Source organism: Ptychodera flava, chromosome 5 (assembly GCF_041260155.1).
Source record: "Ptychodera flava strain L36383 chromosome 5, AS_Pfla_20210202, whole genome shotgun sequence".
In the NCBI taxonomy this organism is placed as follows: domain Eukaryota; kingdom Metazoa; phylum Hemichordata; class Enteropneusta; family Ptychoderidae; genus Ptychodera; species Ptychodera flava.
The window spans coordinates 18,697,588-18,722,993 of record NC_091932.1 but is presented as its reverse complement, the minus strand read 5'-3'; the positions used below and the strand labels follow the sequence as shown (position 1 = coordinate 18,722,993).

Here is a 25,406-nt window from a genome sequence, read left to right as displayed (position 1 = left end):
TACATAATTTCATAAAATATGCAAATGAGCTAGTTATTAATTTGACAATGCCCCATGCTTCGCAGTATAATTAGATATTTATCGGATCAATATCTGTAGCAGGTTTCATCGAATTGAGTGTCGCAATTTTGGAGTTATTACCTAATTACAAAGTTCATTAAATATGCAAATGAACCTTTTATTAACTTTACACTTCTTAATGCTTTACACCTCAGTTATATATCTGTCGGATCAGTATCTGCAGCAAATTTCATCGAATTTGGTGCAGTTATTTCGGAGTTATATGACTAATTACAAAACTTCATAAAATATGCAAATGAGCTATTTATTAACTTGACACTGCCCAATGCTTCGAAGTACAATTAGCTGTATATTATATCAACATTTTTTGCATGTATCATCAAATTTGGCGCAGGAATTTCAGAGTTATTTCACTAAGCACAAAAGTTCATTAAATATGCAAATGAGCAAATAATTGAAATGACACACAGTATCATCATATTGTTCTCAGATTGTCACCTATGAAAAGTTTTCATGAAATTTTGTGCAGTATTTCTCGATATATGTCGACACTGTCATTACTGTCTCCATAGGGAAACCATTATATAAAAAAATGATATTGCATAACTTCATTAACACGCAAGCCACACAAACCAAAATCTAATCAGTTCTTGCAAGTTGCATATGGTATACGTACCTGTCTAACAAACCTGATTTGAATCTGTTCAGGCGTTTTTGAGTTATCGTGTAAACAGATAGACAGATACACACACGGACAGACAGACATCGCTATGACATTAGCTCACGTGTGTGAACACGTGAGCTAAAAATGACACAAACCGGGCTTGAGAGGTTACATTAGGCGCTGATGAGTTTGCTTATTCAGTGCTCCGTTGTTCCTTTTTGAACATGCACACCTAAAAGGTATTTTTCAAGGTAGGGAGCAAATTATACCAAATGAGTTTTTGACTGTAATTGCTGACAAAACCGTTAAGTACTTCTCTGTATGCTACATCCAGCACACTTTTAAAATAGCAAATATCCAAGACCGTTCAGTTTTATTAAACTACTAGCTCTGATATCAAGATACTAAATTTGCATCCAACTCATATACTTTCATACACAAACACTTGCAGAAAATTATATTTTTCAACCAACATCGCATCATGTTCGTGCCATTACATGACGTTCAGAACACAACAACCGTCACTTAACCGTGACGTCATTCGGTTATCCCGGAATTATCGTCACAAATAAAAGCACGAATATTTTAATTTCCTAAACGTATTATATCTGGAACTCTTCAATGGCCTGCCTTGATGACAACTAATAAGCCTTCCATGACACTATTGACAATGTTTCTATCTTTTGCTCATCTTCTTGAACTTGACGTCCTACAGTCCGAGCCTGGCCAGTTCCCTATAGTTTAATAATGGTCTGTTTAACGTCGTCGAACTTGTATCTTACGCCGTCTATCAGCAGATTGTCGTAAATAAAAGTTGCCTTCTTTCCCTCGGTGATAGCTTCCTGTAGACGTGGTATTAACTTACGGCGTTGGCACGAACGGGAGCTGAAAAGTTTTTTTTATTTTGAAACTTTAATTTTAAGCAACCTTCTACCTTTCTGTAGCACGGACGAACGGGGCTTGTACGACATAAATTTGACAATGACACGTCGCGGTTATTAGCGTCAGCACGGTCGGGCAGCCTGTGGGCTCTTTCGATTCCAATTTCAGTTTCGTCACAGGCGTTCTCAATATTAAGTTTATCTCTTTGCATGTTACGAACCTTTTCTTCGCATTCTTCCCATGTCTCATGACCACTTACACTTTCGGGTATACCTTGGAAGATAAAGTTATTTCTACTGCTATGGCCTCTTAACTTGTCACAACTTCCTTCCGATCGCTATATTCTCCTAGTTAAATGTTTATTTTCTTCAACTAGTTTCTGATGAATTTCACGGAGTGTTGACACTGAGTCGTTAATGTTACTTATCTCTTTTCTTTTATCCTTCAAGTCTGCTTTCAGTTTGCGTCTCAACGTTTTCAGTTCATTTTAGATTTCCATCAGTAAAGTTAATACTTGGCTGTTTTCTTGCTAAGACCTACCGGGACCATGTACAGGACTTGCCGTTGAACTCTTTAGTGGGATGACAGTACCAGTTGCAGACAATATAGCTTGTTTTCTGGTTTCAGGCCCGGGATTCAATTAATGTCCCCAAACAAATGAAGTAGTCGGACGACTCGTGGTTCGGTCATGTCTTCAGAGAATGCCTCCTCGCCATATTCAAAATGAAAATTGAAAAAGTAGAAACCAGTATTCCGGCCATCACATGTAGCTGCTTTCATTTCAATGTTTTCAGTGGCTTCCAACCATGCTTGTGTGCCATTTAACAGCGCAACTATGCCACGTGTAGCAAAGAGCACATAGCTATGGACAATGAAGCAACACAGCCAAAAGTGTGTCATGGAATGTAAATGGCCTTACAAAGTACCTTTTTAATACCGAAGTAAAGAAATTTCTGTTAAAGTTTGATGTAATTGGAGTTTGAGAAACATTTGCAAAATCTGTTTCTGAATTTGATTCATTTTTAACAGGCAATGTCGCTTTCTCAACATGCCAAGAACGGCGATCAAATGTAGGCAAATTTCCAGGTGGTGTAAGTGCCTTTGTAAAATCACATTTATCATCACACGTTAAAAGAATTCGAAGTATTGATGATACAGTGTTCTTAGTCCTAAACAAGAATGTATCAATCTTACACGTGACGTGTTAATTGGTTTTGTCTATGTTCCACCTGAAGCAGTGAGCAAAATGCTTGATATACAACAATATATACACATATACTGATTCTGTACATGTGTCAAATACGTTAAGTATACATGTACGTATACTAATAAAATGCAAAACTACAGTGTACACTTGGTGTGCAAAGATCTGCATTACGTATACTCATGATCTGCAAAGAAATACGCTACGCATATCAACGTATTGGAATGTTCCATATACAAAGATATACGTTGCGTATGCAATCAATATTGTGTTCCATATACGTCAATATACGTAAATATGCTGAACGCATATCAAGCATTTTGTCCAGTGAAGGATCTCCTGTTTATAGAGCTGAGGAAACCAACGGTATCACGCGTTTAGAAACTTATCTTGAAGAGATTTTTGATACTTGTAACACGCGTGATATTATTTTGGCGGGGATTTAATGCCAGAGTTGGAAATCTACAGGATTATGTAATTGATCATTCTGATGCGAATGAACACGCTTTATTTGATTGTGGGGTAGATCACTTTAATTTAGAAAAAACTGCTAAAGATGACAATATTAATAATTTTGGTTAGAAGTCTTGTTGAATGTTGTTGTAAATTTGGTATGCATTTGTTGAATGGCCGCTTTGAAGGGGATAAAATGGTGAATACACATGCACCGCAAATCAAGGAGCAAGGATTGTAGCTTATATAATCGCATCAGGTACACTTTTTGACAGTATTCAAAATTTCATGGTTAATACATTTGACCTCTCAGATCATTTTCCTGTACACTGTGAGCTATCGTTTAAGATAAATCCGAACATTATCACTGAGAGTGAAATCAAGGTTTCACAAAATTATAGATACATATGGAAACCTGACTTGGCTGACAATGCTCGAATGAATTTGCTTAGTGAAAACATCCAGCATAAGTTTCTTAATTATTTATTTGAAGTTAAAAATGGAAATGTAAAAAGGCACTTAATGTATTGAATGATATTATTTCCGAAACAGGTAAAGATATGAAATCACGTGCAGGAGGTATCGTTCCCAGAAACACAAGAAATACTGTTGAACCTAGGTGGGATGATGAATGCACTGCTATGAGGAAGAAAGATTTGATTTGCTTCAGAAATTTCGCTTCTCTAATTCCGTTCAAGATTTAAACAACTATAAGTTATTTCGAAATCATTATAAAACTGTCTGTACAGCCAAGTTAAAGTCCTACAAGGATCAATAGAGAGATTTCTTGGTGGCAAAATGCAATGATCCTAAAAGTTTCTGGGCAGTAATAAAGAAGTAACGGGGTACATCTTGTGATCATCCTAGTATATCATCAACGCAATGGTATAATTACTTTAAAAATCTGTTAAATAATGATGGTGACATTGAAAAAGATGTCGAATTTGGAAATTATATTAATAGAGAATTATATAGACATGATCAAGATTTTTTATTGTGTACAAATGATAATCCTACAACTGTAATAGTGTTATTACCATTCATGACTTTCAGAAAGCCATCAAAAGCTTCCCAATTGGTAAAGCCCCGGGATCAGATGGTTTTGTAGCTGAAATTTTTAAACGGTTTTGTGATATTTTTGTACCTCATCTTTGTCAATTTTCAATGCTATTCTTGTCACTGGTATATTTCCCACAGATTGTTGCAGAGAGGTTATTTGTCTTTTACACAAGAAAGGGCCAACCACAGATGTGAATAACTACAGGGGAATCACATTGTTATCTGTGTGCAGTAAATTTTTCACTAAAATCTTAAACATCAGATTGGTGACCTGGGCATCTGAAAATAACAAAATTATTGAAGCACAAGCTGGTTTCAGAAAAGGGTACTCTACAATCGACCAAATCTTTTGTCTGCAGTCTTTTGTCCAAAAATATATAACTGTCAGAGGTGGTCGGTTTTATGTAATCTTTATCGTTTTTTCGAAAGCGTTTGACTGAGTGAATCATGAACTATTATGGCACAGATTAATCACATATGGAATCAATGGCAAAGTATTGAGGGTTTTACGCTCTGTGTATTCACAAAGTAAATCCTGTGTAAGATGCAAGGAAGGCCTTACAGATTATTTTGATTGTAATATTGATACCGACAAGGGTGTATGCTGAGTCCATTTTTATTTACAATTTTTATAAATGAACTTTCAACTTACATGGGGAGTGAATCAAGTGGTATCTATATAAACGAGTAGTTTCCAATGGTTGGCATGCTAATGTATGCAGATGACGTTGCAGACCTGCTGACTCGCCCATTCAAATACAACGCTAATTAAATCAATTGGAGAAATTTTGTAAGCAATTGGCTATGCAAATAAATTATCCAAGTCAGAAAGTATAGTATTTAGAAAAGGGGGTATTTTAAGAAATTACGAAAAGTGGGTCTTTTGTGGAAAGAAAGTGGATGTAGTTAAACATTACAATGACCTTGGTCTTTTAATTTTTCAAGGTTGTCCTGGTCCCCCGCCAAGAAAAATCTTGCAGCAAAGGGTTTAAAGGGTCTTTTATCATTAAAAGCAATTATTAAAAAACTCGGCGGTTTCTCAACACAAAATTCATTCAAATTGTTTGATTCTGTTATTGCCCCCGCCATCTGTTATGGCAGTGTATTGTGGGGATATGAATATTCCGATGTAATTGAACGTGTACATTTAAAATTCTGTAGATACTTACTTGTTGTGAACAGTAGTGTAAATACACAAGGAGTTCTTGGTGAATGTGACCGGTAACCTTTATGTTGTTTCTATTTAAGAAATGTATTTCGTACTGGTTAAAATTATTACAAATGGGAGAAAATAGACAATCAAAAGCTTGCTATAATTTGTTAAAAAGACTTGATGATGCGGGTAGAACAACGTGGGCTACTCATGTAAAAAATCTGCTTTTCAGATATGGATTCGGTATAGTTTGGATAAAACAGCAGTTTGGAATACAGAACTATTTTTATATGTTTTTTTCTCAGAGAGTACAGGATTGTTATCGAGAAGAATGGCATTTTGATATTACACATTCATCAAGATTAAGTCTGGTTTGTCAATTTAAGTCACAACTTGAACCAGAAAGATATTTAAATCACCTCACAGGTATTCATAACATTATTCTTGCAAATTTTCGTTGTTCAAGTCACAAACTTAATGTTGAGGTTTGTCGCCATTTAAAGATATCACGTGAACACAGGATCTGTCGATACTGTTAAAATGCTCGTGGTGTACATATTGTTTAAAATGAATTTCATTATGTATTAATATGTCCATTGTATTAAGACATAAGATCACAGTATATTTCAAGGTCATACATCGAAAATCCATCTGAAAGAAAGGTTATCCACATACTAGCCACAGAAAATATTAACGTAGTTAGAAATTTAGCAATTTATTTAAGGAAAGCCTTAAAGAGAAGGGACGAAACGATATCTAATTTGGTGTAATAATACCTTGTCTTTGTCTTAAATAATGTATGTTCATCATTGTTATTTTTTAATTTTTATTGTATGATGTCTTGTAATTGACAGTATCTTTCTCGTATTACTTTCAATTGAAATGTACGATGGGTGAGGCCTTGTATTGAAATAAAAATAAAAAATATAAAATATGCCTTCCTTCATCTTCTGCTTATGTAGCCGTTCGGTATGAAACGATGCAATTGCCTTTCCGTCTTTGCAATGTGCATGGAACATCTGTGCGTCTTCTGGTACAGGTCTGCCTGTTATACGCTTTTATGGCACTTTAAATTCCATTCAACTTTATTCATCCCTTAAGGGCAATTCAGTTTGGCGGACAACACACAAAATAACACAACAAAACAACAATTACTAGACTAAAACTGAAATACAGTAACAACACGTACACGACCATTAAGACGCATCATTTAGAAACCGCACTGTGGTAGGGATAAAAGAATTCTTGAGTCGGTTTGTCTTGCAAACTGGATAGTACTTAAAACGTCTTCCAGAGGGAAGCAGTTTGAATTCTGAATTTAAAATATGATCTGAATTTAAAATGGAACGTGATTTCCTCAGAGGCTGTTGCTTGTAAAATAATAAAATACTCCCTTGTGGTGGGCCAATAACCTTTGCACTGCAACCAACTGTAACTTTATGCAATCAAAAGGGAGTGTTTTCTTAGCGACAAAGAATCACGTCATAAGCTTCAACAGCTGTTGCCATGTGACAACAGACACTTTTGTTTGCAATCGGACATTTCATTTTATTACAAAATAGGTCTAGATCCTCCATACAAAAAAGATTATCTATTTCTTTGGCGCATCACGTAAATGTTAATTTGCACTGACGTGTACCATATGACGCACCTTTACTCAGGTTATCAAAACACGCCAATCCTACAGAACGGGTACTTAATTATAACGTATGCCGACTAAATAAACGGTGAAAACTTTCTTGATATATAACAGACCTCTTTTGTTTATGTAGTTACAAATTAAACCGGTCCTTGCCGTCATTAATTTGAAGAATGAGGTAACAACCTTTGATTGCGTACTTGTCAATTGAAAATGTTCAAATACTTCTAACTTGAAACGTTTCTGAATCAAAGCAAGAAAGTTCATATTTTCAGCAAAAAGAAATTGCATGGCTTGTTAAGTTGCTGCGTATGCACGCATACATGTACATTTAAATCAGCTGAGAATTTTCATCCCCATATTTGTAGTTCTGGTTTATAGGAAACTATTGCAATATTTGATATGTTATGGCAACCAAAATTCAAATTCTGGTAGGGAAAAGCTTATAAATAAATATGACATATTTCATTTCCGCCTAATGCATGGCAATATAAAATTAATAAGCTTAAAGGTAGATTGAAAACATACGATACCCGGCATTTCCTTGCAGCGAGAGAGAGACAACATGATGTTTTCGCAAGTTAGTCTTCATTATAGTAATTGAATTATATTCATACTCTATTTCAAAGTGCTGATGTGAAAATTAATGAAACAAACTATGTGTAAGATGTGTAGTGGTGTACATTTAATGAAATTGATTGTCTACTCTGCAGAATAAGTTAATTAAAATTACAGGATTACCGTTTGCTGCTTTTTCTCCCTTCTAATATCCATTTGATAGGAAATTTGTACAACGTTTATGTATGGTATTACGTGTAATATCTCTACAGTTTCAGGACGATGTAAATAATATATATTATTGCCTGAATACATGGGTTTAGGTGTCCGAGAGCAGGTGACAATTTGTCCGACGCCAGGAGGACAAATTGTCTCCTGCTGCAAGGGCACATAAACCCATGTATTTTGGCAATAATATTTTTATTACATGCCTCTTCACAGTTAATGCTATATGACATTTAGTTACATGCAGGACATTTTAAACAATTTTACCATTATCGACCAGCATCATACAGATTTTAACGAAAGTCAAAATAGCAGTGCGCGCATGAAAATTATACATCTAGCGTTAAGCGTCTACTTTGACGTCGAAAACATCGAAAGGTTTCACTGGCCCAGGTAACCATGGAAACCGGTCAGCACATCGTTCACCGGCCCGCTAACATCCCGGATGTTCTTATTCAAATCAATGCACTGATTTTCATTCACGTCGAGGCATGTAATAAATATTGATTAATGCCTTGTCGTGGGGTAAGCGTCAAACTACTTGGACATATAGCTCTTGATGAACTAGGGCTACCAGCTACATGTATGTTGAATCAAAATAGAGAATGTTACTCACAGACGGTGACAGGCGTTTAACATTAGTCAGGTTATACAGCCTGATGAGTAAGCTGCTGTATGATCCAGAGCAATATGAGAACGATGCGCGCTTATCCCTAGTTAATCTGTTTGAATATATAACTACTAATCATAGCTTCTGTTGCTAGACCAGCTGCCCATTGAGTCGTTTTGCAAGTTGTCTGTAAAACTGGTAATGGGAACCTGTCGGTCAAACATTAATGCAACATTGCTTCCATGTCACAAGTTTAAACTTTAGGGTGCCGTCATTATTTACAGCCTGGGGAGGTCGGAGGTTTGTGAGGGGGTCACTCAAAACATTAAAAACTTCAAGAGGGTTGCTCAAAATGTTGAGAAAATGAAGGGGTTTACTCAATTTTTGGTACGAAAGAAACTGAAATACCTCTCAGATTGCACCATTTCACACACATTTTTCTAAACATTTTCGATGTGAGATGGGGATACCCTCTCTTGTGCTCTCCCCCTTATGAGTGTGTTCTTTACTAGTTAAAAAACAAAGGGAAAACACCTCTCAAATTGCACCAGACTACACCATTGCACACATCAGTTTCTCTAATTTTTCACAGATCCAGGACAAAACTGAACTATTGTTAGTCCATCCTTTATTATCATTAAAACATATAGTTTAAGTGACTTCAATTCAATTCAGTTCAATTCAATACCGTATTCAGGCTTTTCATTTGAAGCTGGGAGCTGGAGAAATGACACAAGAAGGTCACAGATTTTCTATTCCTGCATGTTCTTTGGTCTTTGTTTTTGTTTTTGTTTTTTGTTTTTTTTTTTGAATATTTTAACTCAAACACTGTTCATGCAAAAACGAAACAAAAATATGTGTTAAATGTCATTTTCAATTTTATCGAGTGCAAAATAACTTTGAAACATCTCAGATTGCACCATTATACTCGTCAATTTATCAAAATTTTCGATCCAAGAGGGGGCACCCCCTCTTGTGCCATCTGGGTTGTTCTAGCACTTTTACTTCGTAAAAAAGCAAATTGAAAACACCTCTCAGACTGCACCAGACCCCACCATTTCACACATTTCTCCTTAAAAATTTCCTCAACAGCAAGGAGATACCCCTCCCTGACATTTTCCCCCTCAGCACCTCGCATGTTTTCCCTCATGTACTATCAAATTCTGTCAGCTCAGATATCCTATTGGAAATCGTGTCATGATACCAATTCAAGTTAAACAATATTATATGGTTGGATACTGGTTATAGTTTGATATTTTATATCTGTATGTTGTTGTCACTTTGAATTTCATTTTGTATAGTATGAGATTTTATATCTGTATGTTGTTGTCACTTTGAATTTCATTTTGTTTGTTTCACCTGTTTCAACCGTCAAGAAACAGATGATAATCTAGCAGGGTACATCAGGATTTGAAAGGTCTTTACCATTGCCGTATTTTTGTAAATTTACAAATACATGTTGTTATGTAGGTCATTTACCCCACACTCATCATGACCAGAGTTCAATTAGTCTAGAACATTCTCAAGGTCACTGCCCTTAATGACCTCACAACCTTGAATTCAATTAGTCATGTTTGGAATGTTCTGGAAAGTTGATTAGTGTGTAAGAGAGATAATTTTAGAACAGTAATTAGCATGTCAATAAAAGTTCTAGATTGTTCTTATATGCCTTTATAAAAGGGACGTGCACAGCTTCCAGTCAGACTTTTGGGATCGTGTCTCTTGTGTGTTACTAAACTCCAGCAGTAGTCATTCTCAAGACTTTTCAAGACCTTCACTGCCAACGCTGGATTTATACTGTGGACTTTGTGCAACTACAAGCCTGCAAGCCGAAGGACTGTTCATTCATCCCACTGACTGTTACAACTCTGAGACTGGAGCTTTGCCGTCCCAGCTGAGATAAGTAGTCTGTACACTTTTAAAGCTTGTACTCTATCCCTGACTTAGCAATTAGTTTTATTTCGTAATAAATTTTGTTTAAACGTTAACTGCTGAGTTCACCCTTTTGTTCGTTTTCTCTGCACGTAACAATTGGGGGCTCGTCCGGGATACGAATATTTTTAGCCGTTTGACAACATTTTGCCTACCTTTTCAAAACTATTGTATACTGTGAACTCAGCGAAATTCAATCATGGCGGAATTCAAGCCAGACGAATTTATGGATGACCTTGATCAGGACACATTTAATTCCCTCAGAAAAGACAACCTCATAGCACTGGCCAATTTCCTTAAAGTAGATGTCAAAAGATCTATGCGCAAGCGAGAAATACAGTTCAAGATTGCAAAACATTTAGTTAATTCTGGCCATTTTGAGAGTCTGCCTTAAAAGATTATGAGCTGAGTCTTCCTTCGAACTCAAAAATTGGAATTAGAAATACAGGCAGATTTCGAGCTAAAAAAATTGGCATTAGAAAAGAAAAAGAATTACAAATGAAAGAAAAGAATTACAAATGGAAAAGGAGAGACAGGCATTAGAAAAAGAAAAAATACAAATGCAGTTAGAAATGGAAGAAAGACAGAAAGAGAGGGAATTGGAAATGAAAGAAAAAGAATTACAAATGGAAGAAAGACAAAGGGAGAAAGAAAGAGAGGAAAAAGAAAAGGAAAGAGAATTAGCAGAACACCGACTGCAGTTAGAAATAAAACGTTTAGAGCTTGGACAGTCAGGAAAATTCTTCCCTTCAGACAAGTTTGACATCACTAAGCATTTCAGGTTAGTTCCCCCTTTCCAAGAAAAGGATGTTGATAAATATTTCCTTCATTTGAGAAAATGCTCAGAGTCTGAACTGGCCTAAGGAGTCCTGGTCTATGCTTTTGCAGAGTGCTTTGGTGGTAAAGCCAGAGAAATTTACATTCAGTTGTCAGTAGAGCAGGCTTCAGATTATGATTCTGTGAAGGAATTAATTCTCAAGGGTTATGAGTTGGTGCCTGAAGCTTACCGTCAGAAATTTAGGGATTGTGAGAAGGTGAAGGATCAAACTTATGTTGAATTTGCTCGAACAAAAGAACAACTGTTTGATCGTTGGTGTTCTTCTGAAAAGGTCAGTCAGAATTATGACAAATTACGACAGCTTGTTTTGATTGAAGAATTTAAAAGGTGCATCCGGAGTGACATCAAGACGTTTATCAATGAACAAAAGGCAGATACATTAGAGGTTGCTGCACGTTTGGCCGATGATTATTCATTGACCACAAATCTTCATTTCTCAGCAAACCATCCCAGTCCTTTTCATACAGAAACAATGCAGGTAAATTTAACTCCTCCTTTTCATCCAAGAATTTCTCAAAGGAGAGTAGGAAATCAAATGACAGCAGTTCACACAGTTCAAGTAACACTCCCACATCATCAGATCCCAAGTCTCAATCTCCTTCTGACAAACAGTTCGGTACACTTTCTTGTAATTATTGTAAGAAAGACGGCCATTTAATGTCAGATTGTTTCAAATTGAAAAGAAAACGTGAAGGTCAAAGTGGTCAAAGTGGATCTAAGCCCACCGGCTTTATTTCTTCATCAACTCAATTAGAGTCTAATAATGTGTGTAACACATTTTCTGAGGTTAAAGCCCTCTTATCCCCAATTAATGAGGTCAAGGTCAATTCTTCTCAAGATAGCATTATGGGTATTTTCGAACCATTTATTCACGATGGTTTTATATCACTTTCTAATGATTTTTCTTCCGCTACCCCTGTCAAAATTTTAAGAGATACCGGGCTTCCCAGTCTCTTTTGTTGGCAGATACCCTGCCGTTTTCTGAAAAGTCATTTTCAGGTTCTAAAGTTCTTATTAAGGGGGTAGATTGCAATGACTTTATTCCTGTTCCTCTCCATAATGTCTATTTGTCTTCGGACTTTGTTTCTGGACCTGTGACTTTAGGTATTAGGCCTTTTTTGCCTTTGAAGGGATTCACCTTCTTCTCGGAAACGACCTTGCTGGGGACAAGGTCATCACTAATCCACTTGTGACTGATAATCCTAGTTTAGATCAGGATCCAGAGCCAATTGAACAAGAGATACCCGATTTATTTCCTTCATGTGCCATTACTCGAGCCATGTCAAAGAAAACTTCCGAGAATCAAAATACTCTCAAAAATAATGTCACAGATGTTGACTTAAATGACACCTTTCTCAGTCAGGTGTTTGACACGGATCATTCCGTTATCCCTCGTGGATTTGAAACTTCCAGTAAAACTTCTGCTGACCAAAGTCAGACATTTTCTAGATCAAATCTCATTGCAGAACAACACAAAGACCCAGATATTTTGTCTTTGTTTGACAGGGTAGATGATGAAGGTAAAACTTCAGATAGCTCTGTTACCTATTATACAAAATCTGGTATTCTCATGCGTAAATGGAGACCTCCAGATGTTTTGGTTGATGACAATTGGGCTATAAAACATCAAATTGTGGTTCCAAAGCCCTATCGTGCTGAAATATTGCGCCTGGCCCATGAAACCCCTGGGCTGGTCACTTAGGAGTCAGGAAAACTTATCACAAAATTCTCAGTCACTTTTATTGGCCTAATCTCAGGCAGGATGTAGCACATTTCTGTAAAACTTGTCACACATGTCAAATGGTAGGAAAGCCAAATCAGACTATTCCAAAGGCCCCTTTACAGCCAATTCCTGCATTTCAAGAACCATTTAGTAGGATACTAATAGACTGTGTTGGGCCCCTACCAAAACAAGATCAGGAAATGAGTACATGTTGACAATTATGTGTACATCAACTCGGTTCCCCGAAGCCATACCACTGAGAAATATAAAGACAAAGACTATAGTGAGAGCTTTAGTCAAATTTTTCACTTTATTCGGCCTCCCTAAATGTGTCCAGTCCGATCAAGGCTCAAACTTTATGTCTGGAATTTTTCAACAAGTAATGGATCAGCTAGGCATTAAACAGTATAGGTCATCCGCCTATCATCCAGAAAGTCAGGGTGCTCTTGAGCGATTTCATCAAACTTTGAAAAACATGATTAGGACCTACTGTTTTGACACAGAGAAGCAGTGGGATGAAGGAATCATTTTCTGCTCTTTGCTGTTAGAGAGTCAATTCAAGAGTCTCTTGGTTTTAGCCCATTTGAGCTTGTATTTGGACATACAGTCCGTGGCCCACTTAAGCTCGTTAAGAGAAATTCCTATCAGACGATGATGATTGTCTGAATATTTTGCAATATGTGTCAGATTTTCGTACGAAACTCTCTAAAGCATGTGAATTAGCCAGAGAAAATCTTGAGTCATCTCAGCAGTCAATGAAAACCAAATATGATAAAACACCTCAAAACGGAAGTTTGAACCAGGTCAAAAAGTTCTTGTTCTACTTCCAATTCCTGGCAAACCACTCCATGCTCGTTACTTTGGGCCATACCTAATTGATAAGAAATTGAGTGATTTAAATTACATCATAATAACACCTGACAGGCGAAAACAAAAACAGCTATGTCACATAAATATGCTTAAGCCATATTTGGATAGGGATAATCCTACTATAACTCAGCCTGTCAGTACCGTCAGTTCTGGCCATTATGAAGATAGTGATACTGAAACTGACTTGAGTGAAAATACTCTAAACTCAAAGCTGGGCTCGGTCAAGCTTCAGAACTCAGAAATCCTGGAGAAGCTGGAGTCTACAAAGTTGGCACACCTCCAGCCAGAACAACAACAACAGGTGAAAGAATTGCTCCATGAATATAAACACCTGTTTCAAGATGTTCCAACGAGGACGAACGTCATCTATCACGACGTTGATGTTGGGGACAGTAAGCCTGTAAAACAACATCCATACAGACTGAATCCAACAAAAGCAAAATATCTCCAGGAAGAAGTCAAATACCTGCTGGACAATGACTTTATTGAACCCAGTAAAAGTAACTGGAGTTCGCCGTGCATACTTATTCCCAAATCAGATCACAGTTATCGTATGTGCACGGACTTTAGGAAGGTCAACACTTTAACAAAGACAGACACTTTCCCAATCCCGAGGATTGATGACTGCATCGACCGAGTGGGAAAAGCCAAGTATGTGACGAAATTTGACCTACTGAAGGGATTTTGGCAAGTCCCTCTGACGGATCGTGCTCGTGAAATATCCGCCTTTGTTACACCAGACGGATTGTTCCAGTACAAGGTGATGCCATTCGGAATGAAGAACTCTCCGGCAACGTTCCAACGGATGATCAACGACGTCATATCCGGGCTAGACGGGTGTGCAGCCTACGTTGACGACGTCGTCCTGTATAGTGACACCTGGGAGGAACACATCAAGCTCATGCGGAAGTTCTTTGAGAGACTGAGTAAAGCATGTTGACTGTCAACCTTGCCAAATCTGAGTTTGGTTGGCGAGGGTGACTTACCTCGGACATACTGTAGGACAGGGTGAGGTAAAACCTGTTGATGCCAAAATCAGTGCCATTTCAAGTTTTCCCATACCAAACTGCAAACGACAACTGATGCGCTTTCTCGGTATGGCTGGTTACTACAGAAAATTCTGTCCAAATTTCTCCACAATTACTGAGCCTTTGACTAGCTTACTTAAAAAAAAGTAAAGTTTGTTTGGTCAGAGCAATGCCAACAGGCATTTGATACACTTAAAGCCATACTGCAAGGTGCCCCAGTGTTGTCTGCACCAGATTTCACTTTGCCATTCAAATTAGCTGTAGATGCTAGTGATACGGCTGCTGGTGCTGTTTTATTGCAAGAGGATAGTCATGGTGTAGATCATCCTGTTTGCTATTTTTCACGCAAATTTAACAAATCCCAGAGAAACTACTCTACAATTGAAAAGAGTGTTTATCTTTGATATTAGCTTTACAGCATTTTGAAGTTTATGTTACTTCTTCAATCAGCCAATAGTGGTTTATATTGATCACAACCCTCTGTTTTTCTGCAGAAATTAAAGGCAAAAATCAGAGATTGCTAAGATGGAGTTTAATGTTACAGGAGTTTAATCTTGACATTAGACATATCAAAGGCAGAGACAATTTAATTGCAGACTGTCTCTCTCGTATTTAGAGTTTATTGTTGTTCACTTTCAAGAAATTTTATTGTTGTTCACTTTCAAGAAACTTTACTTTAGAGTAAAACAAAATTTGAGTACTTAAATCCTTTTCAAGATTACATTTGTAAAAGAAAGATTTTTCTTTGAAAAATTTTCTTTTTTGAAGAGGGGGTGTGTTATGTAGGTCATTTACCCCACACTCATCATGACCAGAGTTCAATTAGTCTAGAACATTCTCAAGGTCACTGCCCTTAATGACCTCACAACCTTGAATTCAATTAGTCATGTTTGGAATGTTCTGGAAAGTTGATTAGTTGTGTAAGAGAGATAATTTTAGAACAGTAATTAGCATGTCAATAAAAGTTCTAGATTGTTCTTATATGCCTTTATAAAAGGGACGTGCACAGCTTCCAGTCAGACTTTTGGGATCGTGTCTCTTGTGTGTTACTAAACTCCAGCAGTAGTCATTCTCAAGACTTTTCAAGACCTTCACTGCCAACGCTGGATTTATACTGTGGACTTTGTGCAACTACAAGCCTGCAAGCCGAAGGACTGTTCATTCATCCCACTGACTGTTACAACTCTGAGACTGGAGCTTTGCCGTCCCAGCTGAGATAAGTAGTCTGTACACTTTTAAAGCTTGTACTCTATCCTGACTTAGCAATTAGTTTTATTTTCGTAATAAATTTTGTTTAAACGTTAACTGCTGAGTTCACCCTTTTGTTCGTTTTCTCTGCACGTAACAATGTATTGGAATTTATATTTTCTAAGAGGGGGATCAGTCTGAGTTAGAGAGGCGAGTTACTCAAATTCATCATGGTTGACAAGGGAGGGTGTTACTCGCAATTTCGGATTTTCCGATGAAGTTCCTCCGACCCCCAGGCCGTAAATCCGTAAATGATTACGGCTCCCTTATGAAAAATTCTCGTTTGCAAATGTGAGAATCATAAGGAAGCAAAGCGCCTGTTCTCTCTCTCTCTCTCTCTCTCTCTCTCTCTCTCTCTCTCTCTCTCTCTCTCTCTCTCTCTCGGACAAAGGTGCCATTTTAACGACAAAAGTGAGATCGGTGAATCCCTTCATCCTTCCATCCATCCGATTGCCATAAATTCTATCAACTAGTGGTGTGTCCATAAACAACGCAATATATCGCATTTTCATAAGATCAAATGTATGCTGGAAATATGGTAACAGCTAGGAGTCCTCTGCAACTTTATCTAAAAAGAGTCTTCTTGTCATGTTTCGCAAGGATATAACATATGTTCGCTTTGCCAGTTTGAAGTATTTCTAGGATTTCTGTCATTATTTTGTTGTGTTTTCTCTTTTTTATATGTGGCACCATGCTGTAAATTTATATTTGGGCACAGATTTATTTAAGTGGCTTGCTTGATCATTCCCTATGATTTCATTCAGCTGATAATATCTTGTGCGATGACACGCTGAATTACAGATATATTTTTTGGTTTGTATTGTCCGACGTAGTGATGGCATAGTTCGAGATATGATGCCCAATATAGCCATAGGATGATATTAGCGATAGATGAAATTTTTACATGAAACTTTACAAATAAATCACGTCATTATGGTGGGTGTATTGCAAGTTAGTTACGCATTAGTAAATTATAACATATATACGTGAACTATCTTGTCTGTCAATATAGAATGGTAAACAATTACCTGCTTGAGCAAAACAAATTGAGCTTAGGAATGAGCTGAAAATTCAACAAGAGAGAGCACAAGGAGAAAAGTAATGGAAACTAATATGTGGCATAAATTGCAATGCATGAATGATACACATAAACTTTCATTCCGAATAAGAACGTTGTTTCCTCGACAAAATGCTGATAGAATGTTTAGTCTCATTGCCAGTATTTAAGTAATTTACTCCTTCGTTTTTTTCTTAAATTATTTTGCCCATCATCAGATGATTATTGTCCTATTTTGGGCTCCTTCTGAATTACGTTCTCTTAAATCTGAAAGTTTTTAGAAAAATCAAGGTTTGCACAATTTTTGGCATAAGATTCTAGCAGGGTACTAAAATTTTATCATGGAGTTACTCTTCAATGCAAAAGGTATTTGCATTGAGTTCTGTTGCTCAATGGTATTTGCTGGTGTCTGAGATTCCTTGGGCAAATCCATTGTAGCTGTTTGTTGTATAGCCTTCCCCGAAGTTGGTGGGCATCGTACTTTAAATTGATGCAGTTGAAATCTTTCCATTTTGCATCCTCACAATCATGGACCACGTTTCTTTGTATCCGTCGAAATGCTCTCAAATCCGCTTCAAAATCGCCGTCGTAGGCGTCAACCATTTCCCAAAATGTACGGTTGAAGTGGGCGTACAATTTCACGTCACCCGGATTAAGTGTATCTATTCTTTTTCTTACCAAAGAAGTTATCGGTGCTGGTCTTGCAGAGTGCAACTTGCAAAACGTGTATACAAATTCTTCCAGGTCCCAACAGAGTAGCTTGGCAAGAAGAACAATCGATTCGTCGAAGTATTCCATCATCATGACTAAATCCAGCTCCCTTTCTAATTCAATAAGTTTTAATGCCACCGCCGTATCGTTGGTATGGTATTTCGGCAGGAAGCCAAGGGTATGAAATTGGCTTGTACCATTTCGCATCACTCGGATGAGCTGTCCATCACGTACATAATCAGCTTTCAGTTCATTAAGGTAGGTTTCAAAAGGGTTACGATTATTGCTGTATTCAGTATCCTTACTTGTGTAGTAGAACTGCGACCTCCTTTGGTCATATGGCGATCGGAGAATGGTGAAGTACTTGGCGTCAGGTATTACAGAGTCCATGGCTTGCCTGTTGTAATGCACGTGGTTTGCTATATAGTTATAGCCTGGAAAATCGCTGCAGTTGTAACGTAGATACTTCAATGCCGGTTTACTCAGTGACTTGTCGGGCAAGATAGAAGGGCGGCTGTCCTGAGCCGTTACAAGCACGAGGTCATTCTTTATGGCATGTCGATGTAATATACTTGCCACTGTGCTGCCCCCAGTTTTCATAGTCTTCAGGAAAACAAAATTTCTCACCGGTTTGCACGGTATACGGATGCTTGATCGAGTCAGTAGGAATTGTGTAGAAGCTTGCGACCTAATTGCATAATTAAGTAGACAATGTTATATGAGTCGATATACAGTTGGATGTTTATTTTTATTTGAACCCAAAGTTAGGTCATATTAATTTTAGCAGTGGCCAAAGGAAATTTACAAAGCTTCCTAATGTCTTCAGTATTAATTTTGAATAATTTCCCTGCTCTGGATAACACCGATTTACAGATACTAGATATATTTTGTTCGACTTCCGAATGTGAATGTTTTAAATAGTATAAGCATATGATATTTTCACCATAGTGCAAGTGTGTCTCAGGCAAATCTTATCAGCTGCCATCACTCACGAAATCGTAGTTAGATAAATGACAAATACTTAACTATAGATTACTATTCTCATTATCACCGCAGCAAGATACTCTGTGCTTTGGTAACTATAAGATCATACAGTACATACTCACGTATTAGAACGACTGTTAGCACGGTTCGAAACGGTTTTTTCAACGTCATCGCTTGTACTGTTACCTTTAATCACGTAGAGCGTAAAACAGCCCATTGCAAGTAGTATCATACCAAACGTTTTCCTTAAACCTACGGCAGAGATAATATTTCCGGAACTTTACTTTTTGTCAGTAACGATTCTTGCCCGAAGTAGACTTGCTAATTTTTTCGAGCAAATACACATAAACATCGTCAATCAGAAGATGATTCAGACCGGGCTTCAGAAATGACAATAGAAGCCGATCAATTTGCTTATTCAGTACAGCTGTTCCTTCTTTGAATACACACAACTAAAATATTTTTCCAAGAGAAGAATCAAATTTTGATAAATGAGTTGGTAACCGTTATTGCTGAGAAAACTGTAGAGTACTTATCTGTATGCTACATCCTTGGCTAATATCATTTTTATAACTGACACGTATTTTCACATAGCACAAAATCTGAAAACGTACAGCTATTTCAACCTACTAGCTATGTCTTGAAACCATTACTTTCAAGCACAAATACATGGCGAAATTTATATTTTTCAACCAACATCGCATGTGTGTGTCTCTTTTGCGATAAAAAGGGATTATATTATTTGCCACACGGGGTACATTGGGTAACGTAATGAATAGGTGTTGATATATTAAAACAGACACTTTTGTTTGCAGATCGGACAGTTCATTGTGTCACACGATACGTCTACTTGTTCAATACACCAAACACGTTATTCAGATCTCTTTTGCGCATCATCTAAATGTAAATTTGCATTGGCCTGTGCCATTAGACGCATTTCAATCATGTCATCATACCACGCAAATCCTGCAACACGGGTATTTAATTGTTACATATGCCGACAAAATGAATGGTGACATTTCTATTTGATATAAAACCAACCTCTTTTGTTTCTGCGGTCACAAAGTAAACCGGTCCTTGGCTTCATTTTCTTGTAGAATGAGGTCTCACTCTTCGATTGATTAATGGTCGATTTAATATGTTTAAATACTTCTAACTTGAAACGTTTCTAAATCAAAGCAAGAAATTAAAGTACATTTTTAGACAAATAATACAAATTGCATGGCGCATGAAATCGCTGCGTATGCCTGCATCAGCTGAGAATTTTCATCGCTATTTTGTTAGCTCAAATTTACAGGAAACTCTTGCAATATATGGTATAATGTGACGATCAGAATCCCAATTTTAGTAGGGAACCGCTCAATAACAAATATCATATACAATGACATATTGCATTTACACCTACGGCAAGACGAAATGTAATGAAACTAATAAGCTTAAAGATAGATTTGAAACATATGATACCACAGGAGGCATTTTTTACAATCAAGAGGGATTATTTTATTCGTACATGAGGTCATGTCATGAATAGATGTTGATGTATGCCAACAGACATTGCAGATTGGCAATCGAACATTTCATTGCATCACAAGTTCTTCCTTACACCAAAATTATATTCTCTATAGGCGTATCATCAAAATTTAAGTTATCACTGGCCTGTGCCATTGGACGCTTCTTCATCATGTCATTAAAACAAGCCAAGCCTGAAGCGCGGGAAATTAATTGTACCATATGCCGACTAATAAATAAACTATTAAAAATTATTTGATATAAAACAGACCTCTCTTGTTTCTGTGGTTACAAAGTAAACCGGACCTTGGCTTCATTTATTTGTAGAACGACGTCACACCTTTTGATTGAGTACTTCTCGATCCGATGTTCAAATACTTCAAACTTGAAATGTTTCTGAATCAAAGCAACAATAAATTATATTTTCTGGTAAATGATAGAAATTGCGATGACCCGTGAAAGCGCTGCGTAAGCTTACATACATGTATATCAGCTGAGACTTTCCATCACTGTAGAGATTGTTCGAGTTTATAGTCGGAAAAGCTCAACAACAAATATGAGATATTTCATTTCCGTCTACGACATGACGATATGTCATGAAACTAATAGGCTTACAGCTAGATTACAGGGATACGATACCCAGGATTTCCTTGCAGCAAGAGAGAGAAAATGACGTTTTCCTTGGCTAGTTAGTCTTCAGTTTAGTACATGCAATTGAGTTAGATTCAGATCCTATTCTCTATTTGAAAGTCCTATCATGGAAATCGCTTGAGAAAACTGTGTGTAAGACGTATAAAGGTATAGTTGAATGAAAATGTCTACCGTACAGAGTAAGTAAAATGAAATTACGGAATTACCTTTTGTTGCTTTTTCTCTCCTCTAATTTTCATTTTACAGGAAAAGTGTTCGACTTTTGTTTACAGCATTGCGCATTATATCTTTACGGTTTCAGAACTATGTTTACATATATATTTATTAGTACCTTGTCATGAGTAAACCGTTAAACTACTTGGAGATAAAGCTCCTGCTGAATTTAGAATTAACTGCTATGTTGAATCAAGTAGGGAATGTTACTCACCGACCGGGACAGGCTTTAAACGTACATCCGTGTTTACGGCCGGATGAGTCAGGTGCTGTATGCAGAAAAAAAACATCCGATGCGCATGTTATACCAAACAAATCCATTTGAATATATGCCCGCCAATCACAGCTTCCGTTTCTAGACCAGCCGCCCATTATTGTGTCGTCTTGCAACTTAGTACAACTGGTAAATAAATCGGAATATCTTGGTCAAACATGAAAAATTCTGTTGTTCGCAAGTGTGGGTGACTGAAGGCTGCAAAACTAGCTTATAAAAATCTAGAACCAGTGCACTGTCTGTCTGTCTGTCTGTCTGTCTGTCTGTCTGTCTGTCTGTCTCTTTCTCTCTGTCTCTCTCTGACAAAGGTGATATTTTTACGACTAAAATGAGACCGATGAATCGCTTCACACTTCAATCCAGCCGATTCCCATAGAGTATGTCAACTTATGGTATGCTCTTAAAATACAAATATACCCCGTTTTCATAAGGTCAAATATGTACAGGGGCAATGGAAACAACCTGGAGTCCTTTTCAACTTTATCGGAAAAAAACCCTTCGTGTCATGTTTCGCAAGAAAGCAACATATACTCGCTTTGCCGGTTTGATCCCATTCTGTTATTATTGTGTTGTACTTTCTGCTTGTTTTTATGTGGCACCAGGCTGTCATTTGATGTTTGGGCACAGGTTTAAACTGGCTTGCGAGATGATGCCCTATAATGCTATTGAACTGATAATTATAGTTTGTACGAAGATTCGTGAAATCACAGCACTGGTTTATGGTGTATATTGTTTGACGTCTTAATGGCATGGTTTTGAGATATGACGCGCACTGTGACAATATGATGATATTAATATTAGCATCCGGGCTTTCTCAAGATTTGAGCCATAAATTGTTTCCAATATTTTCAACAAAATTTACAGTTGCATATTCTGCCATTTTGAAATACTTTGATGAGAAATTAGTGACTTTAGGTAGGAAATTGGATATTCTATTTTTTTCTTGAAAACTTGAGTACATATTTTGTGTCCAATCTCTGTTTATGAATGTATACACTGCAAATTCTTCTGGCTTGAAATATAACCATTTGGTTTGTATGTGGCCTGCAGGTGAACCAGTTTGAAATATTTTGGTTTGCCCGCAATCCACTAAGATTTTTTGGTTTGCAGTCACGCCACCACAAAGAGTATGAATGGCATGTATTCATACCAATACATGGGTGGCTTATTATCAAGCCGGTCATGGCATAAATTTAAGCCGAATGGCTTCTTTTTAAGCCTTTCATAGTCTAATCTCATTGGTTTAAATTTGAGCCACTGGCATCGTTGGTTTGCTTGTATACCGACAAATTCATTGGCTCATCTTTAAACCAACCACAAGTGGCAACTTTGTGAGCATGGTTTAAGTTTAAACCATCCATGCACTTGAAATTAATCGGCCTGTTTTCAAGCCATTGTCATGACAGTCACTGGTTAATATCTAAACCAGAATCGTACATCACGTCACTACATTGATAACAGCGAGGACGGTGCGCATCAATGCCTGCATTCAGTGCGACAGATGATTAGCTTTAATTTTGTCGTACTGTACAATTTTGGGATGTTTTCAATTGAACATAAGATATGAACTTGCTTCAAGTATGCGGGTACATAAATATCAAACAATAATTTGAAGGAATTAATTGACAATACTCAAATAGTGTTGATCGCAAATGACGTCATTTTTCTTTCATTAACATGCAAAAATAAATGTTGGGCCTATAGGTCGGATTGTCTGCATTTCCCGCGAGAACAACGAAAGTAAAAACCACAATAAATTATGGCTCATGACGTGCCAAAAATATGCAAGCCAGATCACCGCTGATGATAATTTAGAGCGTTACGTATACGTGTGTCCACGCGTGACGTGTTTCAATAAAGTCAACGGTCGCGTTCATTACTTAACTTTTGACCCACGGTTCAACCTTTGTAACATTACGCTTTAACATAGTTCAATTTTACACAATGATTCCCCGAGTCAATATGAACTTCGTTATAGATATTATATCACCGTGACATATGTAAGAATTATTGTACTTGCTGATTGATCGTACTCTTAAAGTGACCGCTGGCTAGTGGAATCCTCACCCCTTCACTTCAAAGGGAGTGGCATATGAATTCCTCTGTCTGCGCGCCAAGCCACAGCCGAGATGCAGTGCAGCCGAGACAGTACTCTACGCAGTCTACGATCGTCCAACCTTTCCGAAGTCCTTTCCGAACTACGGCAGTCCCCGTCAGTTTACCTCCAAAATTTCCCATATAACAGTCGACAGCAATGGCTTCCATCACCGACGAAATATGACTTTGGAAGAACATGTTATGTACAGCGAAACTACATGTATTTGTGTTCATTCGTTCAACCATGCATCGAGTCACTCGATGGAGCACAGTCCCGCTAGATCTGTGCATGGAGGTAGAAAGAAAGAACCGACGTCTTTGGAATTTGAGGCAAGTAAGCTTTATTCCGTGTTATATTCCGTGTAAGATGTGCAAAGTCATTAATTTAAACCGGGCTTGAATTTGTTCAAACACTTCGATCGCGTTCCGAAAACATTTCTGGGAGCCGCCATTCAACTTCCGGTACAGGCGGCTCAGTGAAACACGGATGCCCTACGCTCAGTCAATGTTTATGCATGGATGTAAAAAAAAATTACATCCATGGTTTATGGAACGCGATCGACATGTTTGAACAAATTCCAAACCCCATAAACGACAAGGTTAGTGTTGTGTAGTGTTTGTCTTCAGTAGTGATAAATCGGTACGACCAAATTCAGCAAATATGTAGCATTTCACATCAACACGCCTCGTCCAGTGGGGTGTGCTTATTTCATGTGGTGGAACTCTACACGGCCGTCGGCATTGTAGTGCTACTGGTGAGTGAGGTCGCAAAAACCAAAACTCCCCAACCGCCTCACCGTAACGCTTCAAATTTTGCAGCTAGTGCATATATTCATATCAATGATGATTGCCAAGGATGTAACAAATGGGCCTGATGTGTGTGTGTCCCTTTTATACGGTGTTTGTATGGCTTTCATGACGGCAAACTGACTTGCCATGGTGTAGATGCAGGTATCCTCATACCATTCTTTCAATAACAAACCTAGACTGTTCCATGAATGATATTTCTTGGTTATGTTGATAATAACCTCGACCTGGCAACTTAGATGATTTAATACAGACAAACGTACCTCACAAATCATTGTCCGAAATGACGTAATGGTTGATTCTGTTATTCAAGGCAACTTTATGTTCCCACAGCTTGATTTTAACTTGGGTCCTTCAACGTCATTGTTTACACAAATCCTGTGAGCCATCTTGTCATTCAAGACAGGTACATACTAAAGTGATTCATTTCCAGCAAATAACTTCACGTACAAATGTGACTATTGACTTCCACTTACTGGTAATAGATAATTATTTGTTTCTTTTTCAACAGATGGTCCAGGGCATGATATACTTGATACAGAAAATGCCTTCAGCTCCACAAATTAACAATGGATTCTCTGAGCACAATGTGGAAACAGAATGAAGACTCTGCCCTCAGATATGGTGGAACTCAGAAAGTGAATATAAAAGGTGATCAAATATCGTTGTGTGCAGCGATAATAATCATGTTAGGCGTGAATGTTCCTCATATTTCCACATATTACTCTAACAATGTGGGTTTTGTTCAAATTTCAGCTGTTATTACTTATCTGTGACATATTTTTGTCGTAGTCACACAACATACATGATAAGCATTACACTTATTATTGTAATTTAAGGTTGTTCACAAAATTCTGGGATTTATGTCCGAGTACATAGTGCAGCGGAGTATTGTCCTCGATGCTACGCCTCTCGGACAATGCTAAAGCGTACGATGTACAAGGACATAAATCTCGGTATTTTGTGAATAGCATTATTATTATTATACACCTTTTT

The 25,406-nt window shown here is 37.4% G+C and overlaps 1 protein-coding gene across 2 annotated transcripts; it reads right to left on the bottom strand.

Moving 5' to 3' along the window:
• Positions 1–16,208: 16,208 nt before the first annotated feature.
• LOC139133171 (galactosylceramide sulfotransferase-like) lies at positions 16,209–21,555 on the bottom strand. Of its 2 annotated transcripts, XM_070699598.1 has the most exons (5): positions 21,447–21,507; positions 20,640–20,764; positions 19,901–20,027; positions 18,982–19,111; positions 16,818–18,563 (listed from the first exon to the last, which is right to left on the bottom strand). In XM_070699598.1, the coding sequence occupies exons 3-5, from the start codon at positions 19,944–19,946 to the stop codon at positions 17,519–17,521; spliced, it is 1,221 nt and encodes a 406-aa protein (XP_070555699.1). In that variant the 5' UTR covers positions 19,947–20,027; positions 20,640–20,764; positions 21,447–21,507; the 3' UTR covers positions 16,818–17,518. The 2 variants fall into 2 exon arrangements, with proteins under 2 accessions (XP_070555701.1, XP_070555699.1); XM_070699600.1 differs by lacking the exon at positions 20,640–20,764 and having other exon boundaries at positions 16,209–18,563; positions 21,447–21,555.
• Positions 21,556–25,406: the final 3,851 nt, after the last annotated feature.